Raw genomic sequence first — 27,959 nt, 5'->3', positions numbered from 1 at the left:
AGGGGCCATTACAGTTGGTGAAGCAGCAATGGGAGGGGTTTATGCCTTCTCCAGGGACTAATATTCTGGACTTTGTAAGCAACCTACAAAGCACCCTCTGACACTCTTTAGCCCTTGCTAAAGAAAACCTAAAGGATGCTCAAAAGGAGCAAAAGGCCTGGTATGATAAACATACCAGAGTGCGTTCCTTCAAGGTAGGAGACCAGGTTATGGTCTTAAAGGCGCAACAGGCCCATAAAATGGAAGCATCATGGGAAGGGCCATTCACGGTCCAAGAGCGCCTGGGAGCTGTTAACTACCTCATAGCATTTCCCAATTCCTCCCTAAAGCCCCCAGTGTACCATGTTAATTCTCTCAAGCCCTTTTATTACAGAGACTTACAGGTTTGTCAGTTCACAGCCCAGGGAGGAGATGATGCTGAGTGGCCTGAAAGTGTCTACGACAAAGGGAAAAGTAACGGTGGCATGGGAGAGGTAACCCTCTCCACAATCCGGAAATGTTTGCAGCAGCAACAGATCAAGAAGTTGATGCACTCTCCCGTGAAAGTTCCCTAACATCAACTGGTTAAAAATTGTCCTTGCAATGTGAAGAATCTTGTAGTTTTACATAATTAGTGGCATATGTAAGGATACATGTGTTTATTAATCTGTTTATTCTAAAGTTCTAGGGAGAAATCACTGCCAGTGTGGTTCCACACTGTCAGCGATTTGGAGGGCGTGTCATAAACAGATAAGTAAGAGTTAATAGAACAGAAGTGCTTCATATCTCTTTGCCTGGAAAGGGTTAACAAGAACAGTGAGCCTGGCTGTCACCTGACCAGAGGACCAATCAGGGGACAGGATACTTTCAAATCTTGAGGGAGGGAAGTTTTTGTGTGTGCTGTTAGTTTTTGGTGGTTGTTCACTCTAGGGGCTCAGAGGGAACAGACGTGCAACCAGGTTTCTCTCCAATCTCTCCGATACAGGCTCTTATAAGTTCAGACTAGTGAGTATTAGGTAGATAAAGTGAGTTAGGCTTGTGGTTGTTTTCTTTATTTGCAAATGTGTATTTGGTTGGAAGAAGTTCAAATGTGTATTTGGCTGAAAGGAGTTCAAATTGGTATTTTGCTGAAAAGATTTTAATTTGTACTTGTATACTTAGGTGGGAGGGTGTTCCCAGTGTCTATAGCTGAAAGACCCTGTATCTATTCCATTATTTTAAAATTTACATAGATAATTTTTACTGTTTTTTCTTTATTTAATTAAAAGCTTTTCTTGTTTAAGAACCTAATTGTTTTTTTATTCTGGTGAGACCCCAGGGGACTGAGTCTGGATTCACCAGGGAATTGGTGGGGAGAAAGGAGGGAAGAGGGAGAGAGAGGCTGATTTCTCTCTGTGCCAGGATTACTTTCTCTCAGGAAGAGTCTGGGAGAGGGAAAGAGAAGGAGGGAGGAAGGTGAATTGTTCTCTCTGTTTTGTGATTCAAGGAGTTTGAATCACACAGTGATCTTTCAGGGTAACCCAGGGAGGGGAAGCCTGGGAGAGGCAACTGTGACGGAAAGGGTTTACTTTCCTTGTGTTAAGATCCAGAGGGACTGGGTCTTGGGGGTCCCTGGGCAAAGTTTTTGGGGGGGACCAGAGTGTACCAGGCACTGGAATTCCTGGTTGGTGGCAGCAGTACAGGTTCTAAGCTGGTAATTGAGCTTAGAGGAATTCATGCTGGTACCTCATCTTTTGGACGCTAAGGTTCAGAGTGGGGAATTGTACCATGACAGGCTCTCAGCACCCCCTTTATACAAATTGTTCCAGCACCAGTGCTGCCATGTTTTAATGCAGCCTTCCTGAGTCACAGGGTTGAGAATGTTATGGACATCTGAGTGAAAGATGGCCTGTTGAGCTAATTTAGTCCTCCTGAGTAAAGGGCACCTCAGTTTCATCTTTTCTCCCATTTCTTACAATAAGAGTAGCAAGGGAAATTGAAAGTAAAAACCTGTCATCAAAACAGTGTTAACATTGAGAATTCAAGCACATAAAAGTCATGGAAGTCCAAGAAGATATCAAGGTTTCTAACACCGCAGTTACTGCCATACTGCATGTATGATGAATTTTCTTCAGGTGTCTGTTTCAATGTAATCCTTATTCGAATACAGTTCATTCTAGATAACGTAAACCAGGGCTGACTGGTTCCAGACTGCTACAGGCTTTATGCAGCAAAACATGACACTTTTAGGTATTCACAGGGTGCTTATTTCAGACTCCCCAGAGAAGTATTACATCATGGAGCAACAATCCCTGGAGTCCAGTGCAGATTACTACAGTCTCTCATCCTTCATGCCATTCAGGTCTAGCTCCTAAGCCCTGAGGGAAAGATCTTCTTGGACTAGAAGCCAGGCAGACAGAGCCAAAGGCCATTTCTTATAAAGCCTAACATTGCCTTTCAAAGGCCTGATTCCCAAATTAGATCCAGCTGTAATTCTCCTTTCAGGCTTGACAGCTTTCATACTCCTTTCAGGCCAGGCAGGTATTTTTTTTGTCCTGCAGGGACGCTTACTAACCTCTCCCCTCTCTGACTGGAGGCCGGGTATATACACACGGATTGATCCAGGCACCAGGGCACCAAGTGCGTGTCTGGGGCGGCAAGCTGCGGGGGGCAGCCTGCCGGTCCTTGCAAGGGGGGCCGTCAGGCCACCTTCGGCGGCATGCCTGCGGGAGGTCCGCTGGTCCCGCGGCTTCGGCGGCAATTCGGCAGTGGGGATGCTGAAGGCGTGGCATGGTGGACCTCCCGCAGGCATGCCGCCGAATCTGCATGACCAGCAGACTGCCTGCAGGCGTGCCGCTGAAAGTCACCTGACTGCCGTGCTTAGGGCGGCAAAAACCATAGAGCCGTCCCTGTATACATACCCTGGTACACAAGAGGCACGTCCACACTTTGAGCTGAAGGTGTAAATTCCAGCTTGAGGAGACATACTTGGACTAGCTCGGGTCAAACTAGCATGCTAAAAATCGATCGGCACTGCGGCAGTGCCAATGGCAGGAGAGGCTAGCTGCCTCAAGAACCACCCTGTCCAATACACTATGCATGTACTTGGGGAAGATAGCCTGTTTCACCTCTTGTGCAGCTTGGCTATACTCAATTTTTAATACACTAGCTCGATCACAGCTAGTCCAGGGATGTGTTTGCGAGCTCCAGAGGTAGGATGTACTACGCAGTTAAGTCAAATTGCATGGGGAAGCTTAGTTTGTGGTATTTCTTTAAAAAGTTATACTATGTCTCAATTTTATTGCTGTTCATTGAGGCATTTCATATAAAGGGGTGGTTGGACTGGTGCAAAACAGCACCAGTCCAGTTTTGCAGAAGCTTTTTGAAATTGGACCCCAATCCAACATGGTTTCAGGTGGGTTCCAAGCAAACTGTTCTCACAGCCTTGGTCACAATATAGTATCTCATTCTAAAGAGAGATAACAGAATAGTAGTGATAATTAAACTGTTTACCATCACAGGCTCCTGTAGCAAGGTGAAACCCATTTTTATCAATTGCTGCACAGGTCAATTCAATATTAGGCCCATGGGCATCTTCAATCTGGTAGATTTGGTGCCCAGATTCTAGCTCCCAGACCTAGAAACAAAATTAAAATTATTTGCAGTCCATCCTACAAAAATCCCCACACCATGTGTTATAAGCTGGCTGCCAAAAGATTAACATGCTGAATAGATGACTCTTGTATATCCCATAAAAATATGCTTCCCGATAGTATAGCAGACTCAACAGCACAATATTCACAATTACTCTCTACAACTCAAAAAATCTTTGGCACCCTAAGGAAGCTATTCTAGCAAGGATAGCCTATTTTCACTAGTCACATGAAATAGATTCTTTTTAAGTTAGAGATAAAAATGGTTAACTATAATGAGTTTTTACTATACAGAAAACAAGGAAAGTTAGCTACAAACAGGGCCAGCCCTTGACCAAATGGTGCCTCATGCAAGGATCGTCTTCGGTGCCCCCCTCCATTTGTTAAACTTTTGAATACCTTATTTTGTAGTCCATTTCATGACTTTGATGCACGATTTGCATGCATGATTTATCTCAGTCATACAAGACTATAAATTTGCACATTAGGATCCTTAAATCTGTATTTATTCATGCTATATGTAAGCAAATAAAATTTTATTTCCTTTACTCTTATAGAAACTTTTATATTGTTGCGTAGATAGGAGTTCAACATATATCTCTGGCATCTCATTAAATATGTCCTTTATTTGTCTCTACTTACACTCTTCAAGTCTTAAAACACCAACACATTTTCACAATTACACAATAAAACAAGGTTCACAATATCACAGCTTGGCTGTCACTTTAGTTTGTTCTTATATCTCACTGACTGACTGGCAACACATCACCTCTTATATCTCCACAAGGGCATGGCTGACAACATTCTAAGAGATTTGAGGAAAATGTAGTTCTCAGAAAGTCTGAAATTTTTCATGAAAATTTTAGGAACTCAGTAAAAAATGAATCCACATACAAAATGCCTGAAACATTTTACTTCAAACATTCTATTTTCCTTTTTGTCACTAACTACAAAAACAGCACCCCAGGCTGATCCTGGCGCCCTCCAAGCTCGGCACCCCAGATGGTCACTTGCATCGCCTGACCTTAAATCCGACCCTGGCTACAAAGAAGGGATGAATCAATTATGTTGGATACTCCAACATGTGTCTTTTAAGGATTTGATCCTTAAGTGAAGCAATAATGCTATATGATAGTACATAAGCCTTTCAGGACAGGGACTCTCCCTTACTATGTGTTTGTACAGCAACTAGCATGAGGTCCTAATCCTGAGCAAGGCCTCTGGGTGTGACTGTGACGCAAATAGCCTCATTTCTCAGAGTATAACTTGCCTTTCAGAAGTGGCCACTAAATTTGGGTGCCCCAGTTGGGCCCAATTTTCAGTAATGTTGAACATCCATACCTAGACCTAGGTTAACAATTGATTTTTCATTTTGGCAAACAAACAAACAAACAAACAAACAAACAAACAAACAAACAAATAATAGAAAAAATATTTGCTTTGATTCTGAAAATGTTCAGAGTTTTTCAGAATTCAAGTCCCTTCCCCAATGAATGTTTAAGTGTTTATACAAAGTGGAATAGCTTAAACAGGAGAGGTTGAGACTAACCCACCCTAGACTAATCTAGAGCCTGATGGTTGAAATACTCAACTAGGAGATCAAGTCCTGAAGCAGTGTGGGGATTCAAACTTGGGTCTTCCACATTCAGAAAAGTGTTCTAACCACGGGCTAAGTGTTAGAAGAGGACAGGAACATGGACACACAAGTTTCCTGAGGCTAAGCCTTGAAAAAATTTATCTTGGCTGAAAGTAGGTAAAATTTGCACATAGTTTCACATAGCCTGAAACGCCATGTTTCAGCAAATAAACTGTTGGTCTGAAAAATTTTGCTCAGCTCCACCCATAACTCCATCTGAAGTCAACAAGAACTGTGGGTGCTCAGTACCTCTGATCATCAGGATGTAGGAGTCAGTTGCAGGGCACCTAAAATTAATGGCCAATTTTGCCTGTAGTTTTTCTGACATTTTTATAGCAAGTAGTTTTAGTTGGTTCATTTTTAAATCATTGCATTTATTGACAAAATTAGTCCCTTTTTTATGCCTCTACAACAAATAGAGATGGTGGGAAAGAGAAACCAATTTCCCATTATTCAGGGCTATTGTGACACTATTCAATCCAATTCAGAATTGGATTCTGATGTAGTTAAATTAATGCTAAAGCCTGTAGAATAGAAGAGGATGTGATCCATTTTATAGATTTTTTTTTCTGAGACATTCTATGCAATTTTAGAGGAAGGATAAAATTCGCTATTGAAGTCTACAGAATGGCTTATAACACCCACAGAAAGGCTATTTATTAAATTCTATAAAGCTTCTCCAGGAAGGTTAATGTCCTTCTATTCTATGTGCCTCTTAGCGCCAGGAGTATTGCCTCCCTATTGCTCTTCCACTGCTGGCAAGTCCACAGTGAGTCTTCCTGGTTGGCTTCCTGACCTTCACATGTGGCTTATATACCCACTTTTGGTTCCTTGGCCTGAAGATAGAGATGGAAACTGGCAGTAGGGGGAACTGATCATGTTGGTAATAGACTGAGGAAGGGCATGTTGGGGGTTCACTCCAGGGAAAGTGTCTCCCTTTTCAAGAAATAAGCCAGCTCCTAGATACTCAGCATTTGAGAATTAGCCAGTTTTCTAAAGACTTTAAGACAATGTTCAAAAGTGCCTAAGAACCAGATTTTAAAAAGGTATTTAGATGCCTAAGTCCCACTGAAATCAATAGGAGCTTGGTATCTAGGTGCTTTGAAAATCCCACTAGCTGCCTATTTGCATTTTTTAGGCAGATGAATACATTCTAATGTGTGGTCCTAAGTTACATGAGATTCTAAACCTCATTGAAAGTCAATAGGACATAGGATTCTAAGGACGGCGGGTGTGTGGCTCCCCCGGGCTGCCACCACGGAGGACTCACCGCTCCCAAATGGCACTGAGACGTAGGTGCTTTTAAACATTTTACCCAAGGTCCCTGCCCAAAAGCTCACATTCAAAACAGGCAACTCAGATTGAAGAAGGGGGATGAATTTAAAAAAGAGAGACCCAGTTTTTTATATTTGTCTAGTTTGTTAACACTTTTTCTAAGGGAAGGACTAGATAAAGCCTATAGGCTCTTCAATAACTAGTCCAATAAAAAAAAATTAAAAATTAGTTGTTGTAATTGGACCAACTTCTGTTGGTGAAAGAGACAAGCTTTTGAGCTCCACAGAGCTTGTCTCTTTCACCAGCAGAAGTCAGTCCAATAAAAGATATTACCTCACCCACCTTGTCTGTCTCATATCCTGGGACCAACGTGGCTACAACACAAGTGATCTGAAAGAGGAGAGGGTATGGATATGGCAGACAAAGCCAGCAAGCTGGATCCAGGCCTATCAGCCACATCAAAGAAGGTTCAGAGAAGAGAGTAGGGAAAGGATAATAGGAAGGTGGCAGTTAAGTCTTGTAGCTGGTTGTAACAGGGCAGCTGCCTCTGGACCGCCGTCTTGTGGACAGAGGTCACTCTGCTGCACCCTGCCCTGTTTCCTCCACCTTCTCAGGGCCCTCAGCAACTGCACCCTGATAGTCCAAAGCTAAATTTAAAACATTCCCCTCCTGGGGTCCAATTTATTTAGTCCTTTGACAGTTTGGCCCACAAGACCCCAATGCTACAATTCAATGTCTTTCTCCCCTTACATAGGGAATCCCCAGCCCACCTTCTCAGAAGCGGATTCCAGTTCAATCACCACTCCTAGGCTTTACCCAGGTAGAGCTCAACTTTCAGGGTCTGCCTTCCTAATTCCCCTGGTGTCAAGGTCTTATTCCTGCTTTAGCAAGCTACTCCCAATTATCCTATCTGGGGCAGCTCCCCTCATGTCAGGGTCTTCCCTGCAGGAGCCTTTCCTCAGTTTCTACCACAGCTTTCTGAGCTCCTACTTTTACTTCAGCCTCCCACTGCTCTTTACTGTGCAATGACAATCAGCTGACTCCTCTCAGGGGTGGCTCCTTAGTAAGCAGAGTTGGCTGGCCCCAGGCCTTCTATCCTTCAGGGCAAGTCAGCCTGTTACCCTTGGATAGAGCAAACGGGAAGAATGCTTAACCTTTGATACAGAATCTTCTTCTAGTGTTGCAGTTTTTCCAGATTCTACATAGTTTCCAAAGTAATTTTTCATGGTTTAAGTCCCAATTCAGAAAGTCCTTGAGCTGCAATAGGCCATGACCACATGCTTACCTTTAAACAGATGCATAAGTGGTGTCCTGAATAGGGATGTGCTCCTGAATCGAGGACTATGTATACATGCTTAAATTGCTCATCCAGAGCATTCTTATATCAATCACAGCTATTAAATAGCTTTTTGTAGCCACTTAATAACCAATGATCACTGTTTCATAGGCTGAATTCAATTTATATACAAAGATCCATTCCTGTAGTCAGGGCCAGCTTTAGGCCAATTCACCCAATTCCCCCGAATTGGGCCCCACGCCAGTACCTTTTAAATTTTTACTCACCTGCAGCACTCTGGGGGTCTTCAGCGGCATTTTGGTAGCGGGCCCTTGAGTGCCATGGAAGACCCGGAGTGAGTGAAGGACCCGCTGCCGAAGTGCCGCCGAAGACCTGGAGTGCTGCTGGGTGAGTACAAATTGGGCCCCACACTTGTTAAAGCCGGCCTTCTGTAGCTGTAGTGTGGAACAAAACCCAAGTGAAGGGAAAGGAGTTCCACATCAAGACTATATCCTCCTCCTCCTCCCCACCCATCCTTCTGGTGCCTAATGTGAAAGAGGGGACTAATCACATTGATTCTGCAGTTCAGCTGAAAGGGTCACCTGATCGAAATAATGCTGCTGTGATGTTAAATGACTTATTTATCATGGATTACCATGTCCCTAGAGAGTTACAGCATAAAAATAGCTACAAAGATGATGGCTTGCATAACAAACACGGTTAACTCTTGCCTAATTGCTCAACAATTTATCTGTGATAAAAGCAACTGCAACATTCTTTTTTTCCTACCAGTTTAAAGGGTGCAAGTTTATGCTCACCTTCACAATAGATTCAGCACAGATAGTGAGAACTTGGTGAAAAGCCCTGTTGTAAGCCAGTACGTTGATGTTTCTTTCATGCGTTTGTGGAACCTGTTTGGTGTCTTGTATCATCCGGGTTAGAGGATAAATATCAATGACTGATGACCCTGTACATGGCAAAAGAGGTACTAATAAATAACATTTATGTGACTGTGCAAACTGCCATTCGAGGAAATGGATCAACTCTATATAAACCATTGTGTTTTATTTGAATTCAGCAAAAGAATATAAAGAGACTCTTCCGGCCAGTTCTAGAGAATTTCTGCTGTCTGAAAAAAAGTAGAAAATAGTCACCTCTCCCAACCACAATAAACAATCACTAAATAGGAATATTTATCATATTTTGCTGCCTTAGACAATCAACTATCTAATTTTTATGGAAGAGGCAACCCTAGCCCCAAGATCAATAGGAACTAGGGGATTTACGGTTCCAGAGTGGGCCAGTGTAGGAAGGAACAAATAAATGTCATCCTGACTGATAGCAATCTCACCGAGTAAAGCAATCCCAGAAGTCACTTCCTATTGAACAAAGCAAATCTATCTGTAAGCTATGCTGTCTTTTCAATACCTTGGTTTATGCAGCACTGTAGGTGCACATGGCACTTTGCAGACAAATAAAACCTACATCTCCTTGATCAGAATATTTACAGTCAAAATGAACCATGGCCTAGCGATATGAGAGAAGGTTGAATAATGGTCAAAATTTTCAACTGCATAAGCTCACACACCTATTTGTGCAATGTACACAACAATAAAAAGTTCCCATTTTATTTGTTGCAACACAATTGAACTGGTACAAGACTTAAGTTCAGCAGTGGATGTGTAGGAGGTGGTGTCTGCAAGGCACAGGGTATGATTCCAGACATATGGAACAAATTGGAGAAAGCACCACTGTGATTCTGTCAAAATATGCAAATGGAGCATGATAGAGAGCAGGACTCATCCATAAACATCTGTATCTGTAACCATGTATGGACATCGGAGGATTAAAATCTGAAGCTTCTATGTAAATACATGTCAGGTAGATGGCAATGAGGATTAGTTCTCCTAGGCAGAACGTGGATCTCTTGCCCTCTCTGGCAGTGAGGAGGAATTCATTTTATCTTTTACAGAATCGCTAGCAGGGCCTAGTGTCTAGTCATAATCATCCTTGTTTGGATTGTAGAACAGTTTGGGAAGACTGAGCTGAGACAATTCATTTCACACTAAATCCTCAGCTGAGGAAATATCCAGCTATGTATCTGCTAATCCCATAGGATTTAAAACTTTAAATGACCCTTTTCACATAGAACTGTTTCACTGGCCTTTAGAATAAGATGACACAAACTTTAAGAAACTCAACCAAATGCCAGACTAAACAGAAAGGTCAGGCAGACTAACATCTTTTACAAGAATGTAGGGTTCTTCTGCTGAATCACCCTAGGCACCTGTGGTAAGCCCCCTTCAAGAAGGTTCAAAGTAATTGACAAATCAGGCTGGTAGGTGGGTCCAGTTATCTCAAATGTTGAGATACAAGTGGTGGTATCCTCCCTTTTGGAGGGAAACCCTACAAATAGCCAAACCTAGGAGGAAGCTCAGCTGCACTTTATGTTACTGAGTCATTGTTTGATTTACTAGCTAAGCCAAACTGCAGGAAGAGTCTGTGCACTCTAAATGGGGTCAGCCCTTTCACAACAGGTGTTTAATTTGGCAACATGGTCTTGTGGTCAAAACTCTGGGTTTAGAGTCAGTAGTTTGAGGTTCTATTCCCTAATTCTGCCACCAATTAACTATGCAACCTTGTGCAAGTGACAAGTACTATGAGATCCAAATATATGTAAAATATGGGAATCAATAGACTAGATGGACATTTAATAATTTTCTACATCTCAAATTCTGCACAAGTTTAAGATGAAAACTAAGTCTTCTCTCTCCCTCCCCCCCCCCATATGAACAACACTTCTTTTGGTAGAAGTTTACAGAAAAAAACAACACATGGAACACTGGGCTGCAGCAAATTGAGGTTCTTCCCTGGGGCCAATATGCCTACTTTCACCTCAGCCACAGCATTCAAACTATTGCTAATGCTGAGACTTGAGCAGCAACCATAGATCAGGCCGGATAACACTCCACAGCCTGGGAAAGGGAGGAATCCTCACATACCTGCACCCAACTCAGCTACATGGGGTACATGCTGGGAGGAAGACACTGGGCCAAATGCCACTCATCTATGATTTATACTGTGTAACTCCCAGTGATTTCATTGGAATTACTCTAGAATTATATTCATATAACAGAACTGAATTTGGGCATCTTTATTAAAGTCCAAATTTTGTTATCACTCAGTTGAAGCCTTTTAACAAAGGGACATAACTATTTATTTTCTTCTATATACAAAACTGAAAATAGGTCTCCATTACAGTGATCAATAGTGGATTAAGAATATTGTTGTTTGGGTGCAAAATGGGAGGCAAACATTCTGTCGGGTCCTGAGCTAACATGTTCAGAATATGTCCAGAAGATATAAGCAATGAATTTCCAGCTCTGCAGAAGCACTAAGATTACTGGAATCTCCACTGTCCTCTGTCACTTCAAAGTTGCAGAAATATGAAATAAGTTTCTTCTCTCCAAGAGACAGTGGAGTGCCCAGAAAATAGTGTTGATTTCATGGTCACTGTTCTGTTTCTAATACAATTGTCTTCTTTAAAAAAACAAAACAAAACACAACCAAAATTTTCAGATATATAGAGTTAGTGAGAAACTGTCACCACCAAGGCTTTGTCTTTTCTAACAGAAAAAAAAGTGTATGTTCCTACCTCATGTTAACTAAGGCAAGGTAAAATCTTAGTGAAGAAATGGCAGTTTGTAGTTTTTACATGTTAGCAGGTTGAGGTAAAGATTATACAGGAATCTAGGGTTTACTTGAACCTGCTAAAGTGTTAAAACTACATGTTAAAATTGACATGTCCTCACTGGGATTTTACCTTGTCTTAGTTACCATGTTAGCAGACAGGAGATAAGAACATGCCTTTTTTCAGTCAGAACAAACTTCAAGATATAATGAACCAAGTATTTAAATAAGAACATAAGAATGGCCACAGTGGGTCAGACCAGTATCCTATCTTCTGACAGTGGCCAATGCCAGATGCTTCAAAGGGAATGAATAGACCAGGGCAATCAAGTGATCCATCCCCTGTCATCTAGACCCAGCATTTGGCAGTCACAGGCTAAAGACACCCAGAGCATGGGGTTGCATCCCTGACCATCTTGGCTAATAGCCATTGATGGACCTATCCTCCATGAAATTATCTAGTTCTTTTTTTAATCCAGTTATAGTTTTGGCCTTCACAACACCCTTTGAAATCAAGTTCCACAGATTGACTGTGCATTTTGTGAAGAAATACTTTTGTTTTAAACCTGCTGCCCATTAATTTCATTGGGTGACCCCAGGTTCTTGTTTTATGAGAAGGGGTAAGTAATACTTCCCTATTCCTTTCTCCACACCAATCATGATTTTATAGATCTCTGTCATATCCTCCCCCTTAGCCGTCTCTCTTCTAATCAGAACACTGCCACTCTTTTTAATCTCTCCTCATCTAGAACTTGTTCCATACCCTTAATTATTTTTGTTGCCCTTCTCCATTTCTAACATATCTTTTTTGAGATGGGCCATCAGAACTGCACACAATGCTCAAAGTATGGATTTAGCATACATTTATATAGTGGCATTATGATATTTACCATATTATCTATCCCTTACCTAACAGTTCCTAACATTGTTAGCATTTTTGACTACTGCTGCACAGTGAGTGGATGTTTTCAGGGAACTATCTACAATGAATCGAAGATGTCTTTCTTGAGTTGCAACTGCTAATTTAGACCCAATCATTTTGTAAGCATAACTGGGATTATGTTTTCCAGTGTGCATTACTTTGCATTTACGAACACTGAATTTCATCTGCCATTTTGTTGCCCAGTCACCCAGTTTTGTGAGATCCCTTCGTAACTCTTTGCAGTCTGCTTAGGATTTAACTATCTTGAGTAATTTTTGTATCATCTGCAAACTTGGGCACCTCACTGCGTATCACTTTTTCCAGATAATTTATGAATATGTTTAACATGTTGAAATGGGCAGCCTTCCATTCCTCCTTGCTTCTAAGATAAGTTGTTCACATCCTTCCCTCAGCAAAAGCAGGGAGCTTCCCTGGAATGTGGGAAGAGAACCTGTCACATAACAAAGAGTGTGTTTGAACTGCCAGGCCAGGAGGGAGGGGCTGGCAGCTGGACCACATTGTGTCAGCCAGGAGCCTTTAAAAGGAAGCATGTAGGCCATGGGAGACACTCTTGCTCTCATGCAAAAATACACTTTTCCTGGCACCCAGACTGACAGGATCCTGCCCACAGAGCTCTTAACCCAGAAGCCTGGAGGAAAAGACACTCTAAACTCGAGTGTCTTGGGAACTGACTGGTTGTAACATTCTCTGAAGAACAGTGACATGGGGAGAGATCCCTTTCAAGGGATTTAAATAAACAGATGGCAGGGCTGAAAGCAGGTGCAACTGGTTTCATTTTCCACCTTTCAAAAATTTGGGAAACTTGGCTTGAGAGAGATTATCTTCTGTGACTGTCACCTTAAGCCTCTCATACATATTCCAAATTGACACCAGATTTTATATATAAAATGAAACCTCCTTCACCACATCAAATGGAGGGATGCCAAATAGCCTTCATCTGTAAATGTCTCATTAACCAAGTGTGGAAAATTGCTGTCATGTCCTAGATTTCTGCACATCCCCTGTATCTAACTTTCTCCACTGCCAGGCCATGCTGTCATCATCTTCTGCAGGCATGTTTCATAATATGGAATATCAAAAATTAAAATGAGGGGGAATATGTTTCTCATTCACTAATTATGTCTACATACCTGTAATAAGCGTGCCATGGTTATTGTCAAATATCATGGCATAGATCTGCATTTCTCCAGCCTTCCCCTGACTATCGTGGAAGACCTGCAGCAGCGAAAGGGTCTGTATATCCCACACTCTAAAAACCTGGAGGAAAAAAAGATGCATGGTGTGTCACTATTATGTTTCCAACTATTAACAATTTGTATTACTGTAGCAATTAGCAGCCCTAACAAAGGTCAGGGCCCCATTGAATTAGGTAATGCGCAAACACATAGTAAACAGTTCCTGTCCTGAAGAACTTACAATCTAAATAGACAAGACAGACAAAGAAAGTAGTGATATCCCATTTTGTAGAGGGTAAATTGAGCACAGAGATGGAATTGCCCAATGTCTCAGAAGCAGTCTGTGACAGAACTAGGATCTTAATCTCATGATAAGCTCTGGATGGGAAATAGCTTTCCCATCCCACAAAAAATGTTTGAGTTCAAACTTTTCTGGTGCAATTTGGTACAAAAAATTGAAATCTCAAAAATTTTCATGAACCAAAAAACACAATGTTTTTTGTTTCAGTTTGGATCAATCTAAATGTTTCATTTTGGTACTTTTGAAGTGTCTTGTGATGCTGACCTCTTTTTTATTAATGTTTTAGTCTAATTAGTGTACATTTTGAAACAAAGTGATTTTGAACTGGGAAACCAGTTTTTTTTTGTTTGAAAGTCTTGAAACTAAAAATATTGATTTTTTTTGGTGGGGAAAATTGAGTTGGGAGATTCATCAGAACTGAGCTGGTTTCATGAACAGTTTCAGTTTCAATGAATATGTGTTTTTTAACGAAAATTCTCAATGTGTCCTACTCCCGAGTCTTAGTCTGCTGCCTCAACAAGATTCCTTGGCCTTTACCCTACTTTACACTTCTCGTATGATAAAAAACAAATGGATACTAGATGACAGTATTTTCAACATTGTCTGTCACTGGAGAACCTGGCCACCAAGTATAGAGTACTTTAACTACAGTCAGTAATATTTATTTCCATAAATGAATCTAACACAAAAAGAATGAACAAAAATGAATGAAGTCAGGGCACTTAAATACATCCTGCCCGCCTACACATCCCTCACTGCAGTAGCCCCCAGAGATCCTAATCATGACCAGCCAGCCCTCTGCTGTTCACACACAGACACAGACACACAGACACACTGCTGTCAGCACTACCACTTTATACCATAATTCCACATTTTAGCACAATGGATTTCCCAATAAAATAGACATATTATACCACTAAAAGTTATTCTACCATCACTAGCAACTTTAGCCACTTTTATGTCTAGTCTCATTCAACAGCCAAACTGATTGTTTCATGTATGTGCAAGTTACTTGGAGTAATTAAAATGCACCATTAGATTGTACTGGCTACCCAGCTTTGACCTTTGATTCATGGCAGGGTGATGTGTCTAGATGCGTTAACCCTTATCTTTTCACTGGAAAGTTGGGATGGTTCTGTAGTGTGACTAGAGATTTAGGATTTTTGAATGAAATACTCTGTAATTATCAGTCCTTTTAATACACCAGTAAAAAGCACACTAATTATTCAGCAGTTAACAGATTTTTTTAAACCTTCATGTTAAATACCTTGTATTTGTAAAATCTCACTGGCACCAGAGGGGGAAGTTAGAAGTAAATATTACTTTTTGTCTTTTCCATTTATTGAGTCCCAGAAATTCCAGGGGACTCTGCTTGTCCCAAAAATAGAAATCTGATTAGGATCCTGGAGCTCCTGCTGTATGTTGTGAGCCATATGGCTGCCTAATGCCTTTTTGAGGTCGTTTAATATCACATGCATTGCACAATACCTGTGACTGCTTGATATCCCACCCTATACAGAATCCCATGGGACCAGAGGAATTCAGATTATCAAAGATCAGATTATCAGAGCCCAGTCAGCAAAGGAAACAGCACCTCACCTTCAGAAAACACACTTCAAATTCCAGCTATTCAAAGTTGTTTTTTTTTTTAACTGGATAGTTGAAGCTACGTCCAATGCATCTATTTTATACAACAAACACATCTCACCTGAAAGGTCTTCAGTTGTGGCCCCACTCCATCAATGATCAATAGTTCATTTATGCAGAGAATATTGAGTGAAATAATCCATATTCTTGGGCCTAAGGACACTACCACACATAGATTGGTCTACGAGCCAGAACCATGAAATCACTGTAGTTCTGCTGATGCTCACAATTTTATTGAGTGTGTCTCAGTATTTGGCAGCTTTCTTAAAGCCCTGTCTGCTAGAGTCAAGGGCCTGCATTTAAAACTTTCATTTTAAAAAAAGTTTCTAGCCTTCACGTTTACAAAGAAAAGTTTGAAAATGTGAAGCTGTGCACCCTAAAGGCTCAACGACTCTAGCAGGCTGACAAAGAGAACCTCAGATTTGTTTTATTTGAAAAAAAAAAACAAAAAATAAAAAAGCATGCCTCATGAACTTTAAGCCAATATTATTGGGTGGGGGAGGGTGTGACTCATGATTTTTAAATACTACACTGGGTGAAAGTTTGTGTCCTGTATTATTCAGGAGGTCAGGTGATCATATGGGTCCATTCTAGCCTTGAAATATGTGAATTTATGCCTCATGCTTGGAGTGGGGAAGGAAGGAGCAGCCCTATCTGCCTCGGGGTGCTGAGGGCATTATAACTGCACAGTGCAGGGGCAGGCATAATACCCCAGAAGCATGAGGGGAGAGTGCATATACTCACCGTTGCTACATCTGTACTGTTGGTGTGCTGCCCTGCGTCCACTAACCAGTCTGTACATAGGGGAGAGAAAGACCATAGCCATGCTGCCATCTCTATTCTGGGGTTTGCAACACTGTGGTCAGTGCTGGGCAGCCCCTTCCTCAACTCTCTTAAAGTGTTTCAAGTTATAGAAGTGTCTGTGTCTTATCTTCCTTGCTCACTCACACAAAACTCCCACAATTTACAAAGAAACACAGGAGGAAGGTGATGTAATGCATGCAAAACAAAACCATTCTGAGGACAGGGACACACAGCATTGTCCTAATTTGCTAGGAGCAGTTACATCTATCACATGAGAAAGAATGTGATCTTGTGGCTAAAACTCTGGACTGGGACTTGGGAAAAGTGGGTTCGTTTTTCAGCTCTCCCACAAATTTCCTGTGTGACCTTAGGCAACTCACTTCACCTCTGCGCCTTGGTCTGTAAAGTGAGGATAATGATACTTTCCTACATCACAGAAATACTGAGACTAAATCAATGATTTCTGAGGAACTCAGAGGCTTTGGGTGAAGAGCATGAAAATCCTCCAAATAAATATGCCTGAGACAGGTTTCATTTAGTCTTTCCCCAAAAGGGAGCACCTCAGCAGGTCCATGTTTATTTTGTATATTAAAATGCTTTACACTCATGCTATACAGTACATGCTTAAATGGCTCCTTAAATCTTGTATCAATGTACATGATAATGTAAGACACCTTGAAAAATAGAGCAGCCACATCCAGAGCTATAGAAACAAACATACAGAGTTAAGCTATCTGCCGCTTCTGCAACAGAGCCATGAGTAGCTTCAGGCATAGATATAGTGTAAACCATGGGGCTGCTGCACCAGTCCAGAAGGGAGAAATTCTGTGCCATATGGTCTGTTTACGTGTCCTTACCTTAGGGCATAATTTATTGATTGGACCAAATCTTAGGCAAAATTATTTCCTCTGCCCCCGGGGCTACAACTCACAGAGGCTTTTTCTTCTCTCTCAGCCTCTATGGGTCCTTGCCCTAATCCAAGAACTCAGGCAAGCAAGCGTGCTGGAACAATTTTTATAGTGGGCGTGCTGATGATGGAAATAATGTGTTTGTTGTTAGTACTTCAAGCCAAGGGGTGTGGCAGCACTTCCAGCACCCTAGTTCCAGCACGCCAGAGCTTCTATACAACTCTCCAGGTCAGCAGAGCTATTGCTGGCTTTATAAGACCCCTTTGTCAGACTGTCACCTGATCCCTAACCTCACAACCTCAGCTTGGAGGTAACTGATCAGTCACAGGTGGGGTTGGGTCCAGTCACTCTGTGACATATGGTGAGAAAAAAAATGCAACTTTTGGGAACTCCCATTCAAGCTAAGATTCTTCAGTGGATCTCCAGAATAGAGCTGCACATTTCTGGGAGGGTGGGTGAGAGGGATTCAAAACAAAGATGCATTTAGTAGCTAGATTAAGGGCATTTCTGCATTATATACATGCAACCCTAAGGGAACTTATCTCCACAACAGGAAAGAGGGACCTAAAACTCACTGTTCGCACACTGACTTGACTATTGCAAAAGGACAGTGCCATGAGCCTTGTGGAAGCCACCCATAAGCATCAGCTCATGATAGGAATGGACACACCAAGAGAAAAAGAAACCAACAGAGTTAAAAGCACAAATATCTAAGACAACAATAAGAGTTGAGCTCATTTCCAAATGCTTTTTTGACTATTCTATTAGATACTACGGATAGGCACCCTATAAATACCTACAACAGATTAGATGGATAAAACATTTTTCTTGATCTCTTTCTGCTCACTGTAGGGATATAATTTCGTAAAGCTTTTAATGACATGCTATATACTGAGTTCACCAATGAATTATGAGGAAATTACTTGTAGCTAGTATTACCTCAGAAGTGACCCAAACCATTATTTTATGTGAAATTCAAATTCACCATCCCCAGGATACTATTGATTCAGAAACTTCTATGATGTGTAGGGAAAGAGCAGATTAAACTTTCATTAAAGTCAGTTTGAGCTCTAAAATAATTGCTCTTTAGTTCATCTGTCCTAGTGTCAAGAAAGTAAATCTGACAGGAAGAACATTTAGATAAAACAAAAACATGACATCTGTCAACTTCATAAGGAAAAGCAGTTAGGATCAAATTTATTACGGATGACTCAGAAGAATTAGCCCCTTATATTAAACCTTCTCTAAATACGATGCCCTTTGAAGACTTAAGACAGTTGTTGGAAATGCTATTTTTGCAAAAAAACTTATTCAATCAAGTTTAAAATGTCCCTAGATTCTGCACTGGAGCACCTTCAGTCTCTAAAACTGAGTACTTCACAACAATTTAAGCCTCTCAACACCTCTGTGAGGTAAGCACAGGAGGTATTCTTTCCATTTTGCAGCTTGGTAAACTTCAGCACAGAGACGCCTACCTCAGAAACGTATTTCAGTAGAAGTTATGAGCCTAAGTACCTTTGAGGATCTGGGCCAGAGAATTTAAGTGACTTCCTCAAGGCTACATAGCATGTTGGAGTTAGAGTCTGATATAGAATCCATGAGTCTCAACACACTCCGTTCCAAGCACCATATCGTACTACTTGCTTCTTTTGAAAGTTTGTTTTTAAATGTTTTGGCACCATGTGGTGTTTGCTGAGTACAATGTGTAGGCAGCAGCTCTATACTTAAAGAGAACCCTGATTCAGTTAGAAACAGTCTTCACCCATGATAAGCTCAGCATCTAAAAAGAAGTGCCTCACAAGGGACAGTAAGCATTTCTTCAAAAACTAACTGCTTATACATTCAGTTAAGAACTATTGAGTATTTTTAACATATAAAAGTATTAAGGGAGTTTATTTTATTTTTAAAATTTAGAAGGTCTCTTGGTTTGGAAAACATTGCTAAGAAGAAAAGGCAGCTGGAATTTAGAACCCAGTGTATTTGATAGTAAAATAAAGGTAGACAGTAATATATCCTGAGACTGAAAATATTCAAGGTTTTACAAGATCAGAAGGTAGAATGGAATTCTCTTGTCCTGGTGATGGACCTGAAGGTGGTTGGAAATTTCCTTCCTCACTAAACAATCTAATTGGTGCCTGAAGAAAAAACAAACCTAAACCAATTCTTATGGAATTCCAAGGTTTCTGGAACAATTATAGAATGGGGGTGGGACTGGGGGGTCAGAACCTGGCTGTGTATTAAAATTGTGGTGGTTACATTGGACATCATGAATATTTATACAGAAGACTACTTGGGAAATGCACATATAAAGGAAATGTCTATTGTACATTTAATTTGTTTTGATGAAGAATGTGTTGATGTAAAGAATTTTCCATTCAGACGTGTTTCTCCAAGATAGCATAGAGGCCAGAGGAACCATGTCAATTGTATTTGTTTAACTCTCCCCTCAGGAAGACCACAGAAATTGGAAAGTTAGATGAAGCCCAGTCAAACATTTCAGATTATCTACTTGGGATTTTGGTAAACACATGCAACTTCAAAAGCTTTGAGGAGGAGCATTGGAGGCAAAATAGCAAGGCAGAGAGAAGACTTGCGACAGGAAATTTGTGTGAGTGGAAAAAATTATGAAGCTGACTCAATTGGATCAGCAAAAATGGGAATGAAAGTGCTAGAGGTTAAGGCAATTTTGCAGGAAGAATTCCCAGCATTGTGTGTAAAAGTAGTGGAATACCACAAGAAACAACTGGAAGAACTGAAGAACCTAATAATCCAAGAGCAGGTAGTTAGGGAATCACAGCAGAGACTTGAAAAGAAATCTGCTGCAGATAATAAAGAGAAAAAGGTATACAACCTTTTCAGAAACTGCAGTTTCATGTATGTCTGTTCCAAAGGCTGTAGAATAGATAAAATCAAACTGAAAACAGGAGGGTTTGGAATTCCCATGAACTCCTCAAATTAAACCATAAGTGGGAGTACTGGGAAGCTTCTAATGAAGGTGCAATTTCCATCCTGTTTTATACAAGAGGTCAGACTAGATAAACTAATGATCCTTTCTGGTCTTAAAAAGCAAGCAAGCAAACAAAACCTCTGACTCCTCTGGATGAAGGGAAGACAAGCTTTATACCTTTATACCAGAGGGAAAAGGAGCACAGCACACAGCTTAAAAACCAGCATGGGTTGGAAACCTCTAGACAAAGACAAAATTTAAAACCAGTGAACAAATCAGATCTAGCGAAAGCCAGAAAGCACAGCAAGGCGCACTGTTGGAGAGGTTTAGGGACTCATTTGGAAAGGAAGTGACCATTGGTTACAATGCGTATGCCCATGAAGGAGCACATATCTTCACTAGTGCAGCACAAAGGCCATTGAAAAGTAATGCTTCTCAACCCTGAGCATTTACACAGGGCAGCCAGAACCCTGGTGCTTCGGCTCCACAGCCCCATTCCAGCAAAGCCTTGATGACATTAAGTGTTTTGCTAGACCGGAGCTTAACAAGGTGTGGGTGTGCCATCAACAGCGCTACGTACCCCAGAGAGGACGTGGCTAGGCATGGTGGGCAACCCACTGGCACACAACCCTGACTATAAATGGGTGCTGCTCGTCCCCTCCCCTAGAGCTCCAGGAGGCACTGTGTGTACCCACGTTCACAAAATGCCTCCAGGACCTGAATCAAGTCAGTTCTGCATCTCCTCTTAGAGTCTGTTGCTTTACAAGTCCGAATACTGCCCATGGAAGAGAATTTAGTTTTACATCACATCCTTCACAAAGCACTTTACAGTAATGATTTAGTAATAGGAATGAATGAAAATCAAATACTTTTGTGCTGGCTCCTTGTTTGCTCTGCTCCAATCTCCATATCATGTGGAGGGAGTACAGTGATTTAAATTAGACAGCAGACGCTCAGACCACAGCAGAACAGCATTCAGAAATCTTTCTTGCCTCCCTCCCCCTGCTTCACCTTGATTCTTTCTCCATCCTGTGGCAGTGAGCAGGGGCGATTACGCAAGCAACTGTTTCACATTAGTAACCTGAACACAGTGTGCCACAAGCACTGTCTAGAGGAGTAGTGCCACTGCTGTGTATTTACATACACGCACGACTGTGCATGAACTCATACACGACAAGCATTGACAGCAGGTAAACACAAGCACATTTACTATGGAATTTAGGAGATGACTACTGGTAATTGCCTTACAGACAGTTATTCATAGTAACTTTGCTGTTCTGGTTATATATTAAAGAACTTCTCCTGACAAACTGACATGCTCCAGCTACCCCTGCAAATTATGTGAATGCATCCCTCATGAGAAAATGCCAGTAGGCTCTGCCCTGTGAAAATGCACAAAAAAAATATTAAGAAACACTGGGGAGGAGTGGGAGGAAGGAGAAGGGCGACTGTTTCAACCCAAATGTACCTGAAATTAGTTAACTTTCTACTTCGAGCTGTTTCCACTAAACTTGCAGGGCCTGTCTCTCTTTATTTTAAACGTCTCTAGAACATTTGCTTAAGCTAAGGAGAAAGTGTTGTCTGTGTCTGCATGTCAACAGGGCTGGTCATCTAAGCACTGAAACTGATACACTCTTTCCGATGTGCCTAAAAGAGCACCACAGTGCTATGGCTCCTGTGTGTATCCCAGACCCTGGCTCATCTCCTTGACAAGTATTGGCAATGGTGGTAGCTTGTGAGGAAAAGAGAGAGGCAAGACCATCTTGCATCATCCTCAGATGTGGCCAGCATTTGCTGATCAAATAAAAGGTTATTAATCCACTGTATTTTTAAGGGGAGATGACGTGAAATTTCAGGGATCCTAGAGAACCACCCTAAGAACCCCCCTAAAGAGTACTTGACAAAGTTCCTTTTTATGCTTTAAAATTCCCATCATCCTGGTTGATGTGTTTTATAAGTTTAGGAAATCAAGTGATTTTAATTAAGCGACATTAGAGTTACTCTAAACTAATCTTGTCAGGATCTTTAGAGAAGAATGATGCTACAGGATTTCATCAGCTACACAAATGAAGCTCACCAAAATCCAGCCCTCTCTGGGGCAGCACGAAGTAGTCATTCTTCCCCAGTCACCATACTACACATGATCAACACAGAACCGCTGAAATGCAGGGCTGAAAGGGATCTCGCGAGCTCATCTAGTCTAGTCCCGTGCACAGAGGCAGGACCAGGAGATGAGAAGAATAAAAGCTGCTTTTAGGCTGAAGTGTTGATTTCCCCCACCCCCAGTTATTGCATGGCTCCATTGTTTGAAAGTGTTCCTCAGAGGCTATAGAGACATAGTGATGTGAGGTTCACAAAGAAGGGAGCTGTGTGAGGAGTGTGCATGAAATGTGTGACCAGTATCAGAGAACTCAAAGGGCAGACAAGGTCACTATGCATACAGCCAAGATAAAGCTGCAGTTCTGCTTATCATGTTGTTTAACAGAGTAAGTTATCTGGAGAGAATGTAGTTGTCTAGCCAGGTATTGCATCTTTAGTTAATTACTGGAAGATGTAGGAGCAAATTGTTACCAGTGGGATTACTCAGGAGGCTAAGGCAAGGAGGATATAGCCCTAGTATATTCATTCAATGCTATGCAGCAGTTGGCTGAGCAACTAGTGCCTTATGAGATAGATAATTTGGTGAAGTTCAAGATTGCCTATTACATTTCAGAATCAAATACCCAACTAGTAATAGTATCATACCAGGGTACAACCCAGACTAATGAGCACCTGTCACCTCTGCCCTGCAACCTTGGGTTCCTTACAATGCCTTGCTGAAGTAGCTCCCACCTGGGCCGATCACCAACAGCTTTCCAGTGTGCAAACCACACCTTGAGTGTCTGTGTGTAACTGCAGCCTGCCAGCTACACTCCGGCTCTCATCAGCTTCAGTTATACTGTAGCATGACCCCAACACCCTTCCGCCCCTGAGTCCCAGATTTCCCCCCAGAAACGTATGTTATGTACTGCCCAGCCCTTTCCTGGATAGTACAAAAATTTATTGAGTCTGTTATTCCTTAAAGAGAATAATCTGCCAGTTTATGATCTCAAATAATAATTTTGACCCTTCACTTTAAACACACTGGATTAGATAAAACAGTAAAACATGTTTATTAACTAGGAAGAGAAATTAATGAGTCTATGAGTAAATAATATAAGAACGGCCATACTGGGTCAGAGCAATGGTGATCTAGCCCAGTATTCTGTTTTCTGATGCTGGCGAATGCCAGGTGCTTCAAAGGGAATGAACAGAACAGGTAATCACTGAGTGATCCATCCCAATCCTCTGCTCCCAGCTTCTGGCAATCAGAGGCTAGGGACACTCAGAGCAAGGGGTTGAACCTCTGACCACTTGGGTCTAACTCCATGAACCACTGATAGACCTACTCCATAAATTTAACTAATTATTTTTTGAACCCTGTTATAGTTTTGGGCATCACAACATTCCCTGACAAGAAGTTCCACAGGTTGACTGTGTGTTGTGTGTAATGAGGCATAAAAGTCAGCAATTGTTACAAGAAAAAGATAGGACATTTACTAATACCTAACAAACTATATCAGATTTAAGCAAAAGTTTCTCACTGTATGCTTTCAGCAGTTTTACTGACCAAACCCTGTAGGTCAGGACCCCTCCCCCAGAGTCCAATGAATGCTTCTATTGTCGCTTCAGGTGTGGTGAATGTGATAGGCAGGGCAAGAGAGGGGGGTGCCTTGGGCTGTTTTTTCCTCCTTTTTATAGTTTCAGTCCCTCTCTTGAAAAACATTTTCAGCTGGGCACTAGGAGACAACGTCTCTGTGGAAGGATTGTCCAGTGCTGGCTTCTCACCTGCTCGAGCTTCTTTGTGTCCCTTCCTGCCTGATGACAATTTACTGCTTAAAATGAAAAGTAGGCAGAACACACACTCCTTTGTTTAGGACAAACCTATTTGCCAACCTCAGTTTGGGCAGAATTGTGGGGTTTGGAACGTGTTAATAATGCCATACAGGGAAATCTTATAACTTCACATACAATGTTGCCATACATTTTATCAGTACAATGCTGACCAGCAAATTATGAGTTTTCAAATAATACCTTACTAGACTTGACCTGCACAAAATTACTACAAGAGTGTGTAGGGTGTGAACACAGGAGTATTGCCACAACCTGCTTCACAGGCACCAGTATAAATGGATTCCCATCTCTGGATTATGGAGTTATGCTGGAGAGAAATTGAGCAGGGACATAGGCAATGTGAATCTAATAGAACCTTCTGTCTTATTAGTGGGTACTGGACCTCTACTCCAATTGAGCTGGAGGGAAAGGATCTAGCCAGTGGGGGCACTGGATTACACAGTTCTGAGTATTGTCAGTATAGGGCTTCATAATCCATGGTGGACAGGAAAAGCAATATCCTGATGTTTGAGGAGATCAGGTTTAGCAGACTCAAGTCTTGTGTTGGAGCAGAAAGCAGCAGGCTGAAAAATTACTGGGGAGGGAAGGCTGGGTAACAAGATGCCTAAGAATTGCCATCAATTTCTCATTAGGCAAGTGTGAAGAGTTCACAGCTTGGACCTACTGTTTGAGGCTGTTTGCAGATTCAGGAAGACAACACCGTATTCACATTTGGAAGGCTCCCTCTCCCTTTCAAATCACATAACCATAGATTCTAGAAAGGTGTTTTTTGTTTTTTTTTTGAACAAGCTGAGATTCTGGAGTTCAATTCTGTTGCAGCAGAGTTTTGGAAACCCCAAGAATTTGAACAGGAAGCTAGATAAATTCTCATCTATTTCATATTTGTATACTTAATCTCTTAATCATCACATGCCTGTCAGAATCTGAATATCTGCTGGATCACCACTATCAGAGCCCACAAGAGGAAAAACTACATTTTTGAAGGTACCTGTTAAAATGTTTAACATACCAGCTAGTACTCAGATTTCCCTCAAGCCCTGCGGTCTCACACTGGCTCTAGGCCTGCATTTCAAGTATATGTTATATAAATAAGAGAGACGTAAAGCAGATACATGTGCCAAAATATATACTTTTCAATTAACTCCAGTTCCTTTGTGGGCTTTGCACCTTCCAATGGCAAACTAACCAAGAGGCTGGATAACGTGCATATTAGAAAAAGGAGAGGAAACTAAAAGCAGGAAAACTGAGCTTTTGATCTAACTTACTAAGAACAAATATTCAGCATTCTTGAAGCACTAAAAAATCCAGAAGTGTTAAGAAAGCTCCTAAATCTCTAAGGAAAACAAATAGCTATAAATAATTGTTATGAAAGCTACATCAGCAAGGGAAGGATTTTTTTTTATTCTCTAAGCAGTATATGATAAAATACATCAGATAAATATGGAGTTACATAATTTCCATGAAAGGACTATAATAAATGGATGACTGGATCAGTTGTCCCAAAATGTCTTTGTTCCAATTATCTTGATTACATTTAATGATATTGATATACAGTACACTTCAGTAACAATCCTGGATTAGATTTTTAGCTAATGTAACATCATGCTTACAGCTCAGCTTCCCTCATATTTTGGGAAGATCCAATGACCACATTATGAATATATCCTTAAAAATGACATTTGAATTCAAAGTAGGTTACAGTAAGTGGCAACACTAATCCTCTAAGTCAGGGATGCACACAGCTCCATCCAGCTTTTCAGAAGACAGGAGGCATGTGTGACAACCTCACATGGCATGCACTGTGACATCTCAAACAAGCTTGGCATTAAAGGCAGTTAGATAGAGGAGACTGGATTTCAATAACATTAAGGTTTGAAAAAGCAACAAAGAATCCTGTGGCACCTTACAGACTAACAGACGTTTTGGAGCATGAGCTTTCGTGGGTGAATACCCACTTCGTCAGAGGTTTGAGTGTACCAGACCAAAGCCATGCCATACTAATGTTAATCAAGTTAATGAAGTACACTGCTTCCTATTCTTCCCCCTCAGAAGGGGAACACCTAGGGTTCTGCATAAAGTGGTTAGTGATAATTAAAACAAAATATGCGTGATGGACTCTGCTTTCCATGGGTTTTTTTTAACAATATATTTGATTTTGTGCCTAAATGAGAAGCTGTGTGGTGTAGATTGAATAAAGGACAATGTGTATTGGGAGTCAGATTTTACCGTGCCCCAAAGCAGATATGCAAGAGATCAACACCCTTCCTCCTCCTCTCCTCTGCACCACACCCACCCACAGTCTATTAGGGAATGTCTACATGGCAGTTAGACACCCATGACTGAATTTGGCTAGAGCCAAATTCTGCTCACCTCAGTCACCCAAGTAGCCCCAGTGGGCCCCTTCCCTGGTGTAAGCCCACTAGAGCCAATGGTGTTACGTACGGGAAGAATATTGACCTGTTGAGTTCAATAGATTACTGAGGTGGGCAGGAGAAGGTTTTAGCCCTTAGTTTTTAAGCAGCCTGACGTTTAAAATTAAAGCACACAAAATCAGCCAAGTATGTATATTCCCTGAACCCCACGAGTAAAAGAAAGAATGGAGCTGTTGTCTCCTAAGTAGTTTTCAGTAAAAGGGCCACCATGTCCAAGCACACTCACTGATTTTACTGTGCTTGTTTTCACAGGGCGCTCAGTGAAAGATCACCTTTCATATCATCCCTCCACCACATGCTTTAATTCAATGGTTCCTAATCTAGTAGTCTCAGTGCAACATTGGTGGCTGTTCTGTTTACAGTCTATAAACAGAGAACTTGGATAAAGCCATAAATATTCTTGCTGGTACACTGAAATGCAACTTAATTTATTATTCTGAATTTTAAGAAGTAAACACATAAGAACCAAAACCAGAAAGAGAAGAAACAGGCTGCTCCGTGAGGCAGTGAGCTATTCCTGCCCCCTGCCCTTAAGTAAAGCTGTCCCATTTCAAACAGGCAGTCTATTGGCTGACTCAGAAACCCAAATCATCTCGGGGCAAGTAAGGCAGGAGTCCCTCACACTGAAAGTGATAGCTTGTCATTTTTTTAAACCAGTTTCCAGTATATCACAGGGGCCATCTTTGTTGTGGGTGGTTTGGTCATGAGCCGACTGAGCATTCTAGAGATTTTGTAATGCAAAAAACAACATTTTGTTATTTGTTCTAGCTTCAAGATGTCAGAAGAAAAACATAATGGGTAAAATCTCCATATTGAGGGAGAGTCCATGCAGAGTTTGGGTGTCAAGTTGGGAAGGAAGGAAAATATCAAAGAAGAGAGAAATCCTTACTCAATACTGTTCTCTCTAGGTTGGATGCCTGCTTCTCTCACCAGCTATTCCAACCTCATCACCACACTGTCTGCACCCCTAAGATTCCAAGGGCCTTTTCTTTCTTCTGTAATTTTACTTTATCACTCCCATCATTAACATAATTACTACTTAGGCCTTGATTCTGCAGGGTACCCTATGAGCCTGTGCAGAGCCCTATTAGCTGCAAACATACAGCCTCATATAGATGTCAAAACAAGTTACAACATGGGAATGCACTATCCCATTTTCCCAGATGGGGAAACTGAGACAGAGAGAAGTGACTTGACCAAGATCACACAGCAGGTCAGTGGCAGGGCCAGGAACAAAACCAAGTGCACTGGACTGGGAGTCATGGAGTACTATCTACTGGACTATGCTGCCTCCCTTTAGCCAGTTACATTTTTTTAAAGTGTGATTGCACAAGAGTCTTGACATAGCTTGGGCTCTGTGTGGGGGCAGGGAGTGCAGTGC

General features: G+C 41.4%; 1 protein-coding gene across 1 annotated transcript in view; it reads right to left on the bottom strand.

Annotated features, from left to right (window-relative positions):
• Positions 1-27,959, bottom strand: part of WDR64 (WD repeat domain 64) — a 140,495-nt gene that overhangs the window by 46,728 nt on the left and 65,808 nt on the right. The window contains exons 11-13 of the mRNA XM_030558349.1: positions 13,562-13,688; positions 8,617-8,765; positions 3,472-3,595 (exon numbers count right to left, since the gene is read on the bottom strand). Of these exons, the coding sequence (XP_030414209.1) occupies positions 3,472-3,595; positions 8,617-8,765; positions 13,562-13,688 (400 nt within the window). The remainder of the gene's footprint in view (positions 1-3,471; positions 3,596-8,616; positions 8,766-13,561; positions 13,689-27,959) is intronic.

The sequence above is a fragment of the Gopherus evgoodei genome, chromosome 3, assembly GCF_007399415.2.
Source record: "Gopherus evgoodei ecotype Sinaloan lineage chromosome 3, rGopEvg1_v1.p, whole genome shotgun sequence".
Lineage (NCBI taxonomy): Eukaryota > Metazoa > Chordata > Testudines > Testudinidae > Gopherus > Gopherus evgoodei.
Note: the sequence above shows the minus strand (reverse complement) of the source record. Positions and strands in the feature narration are given on the sequence as shown.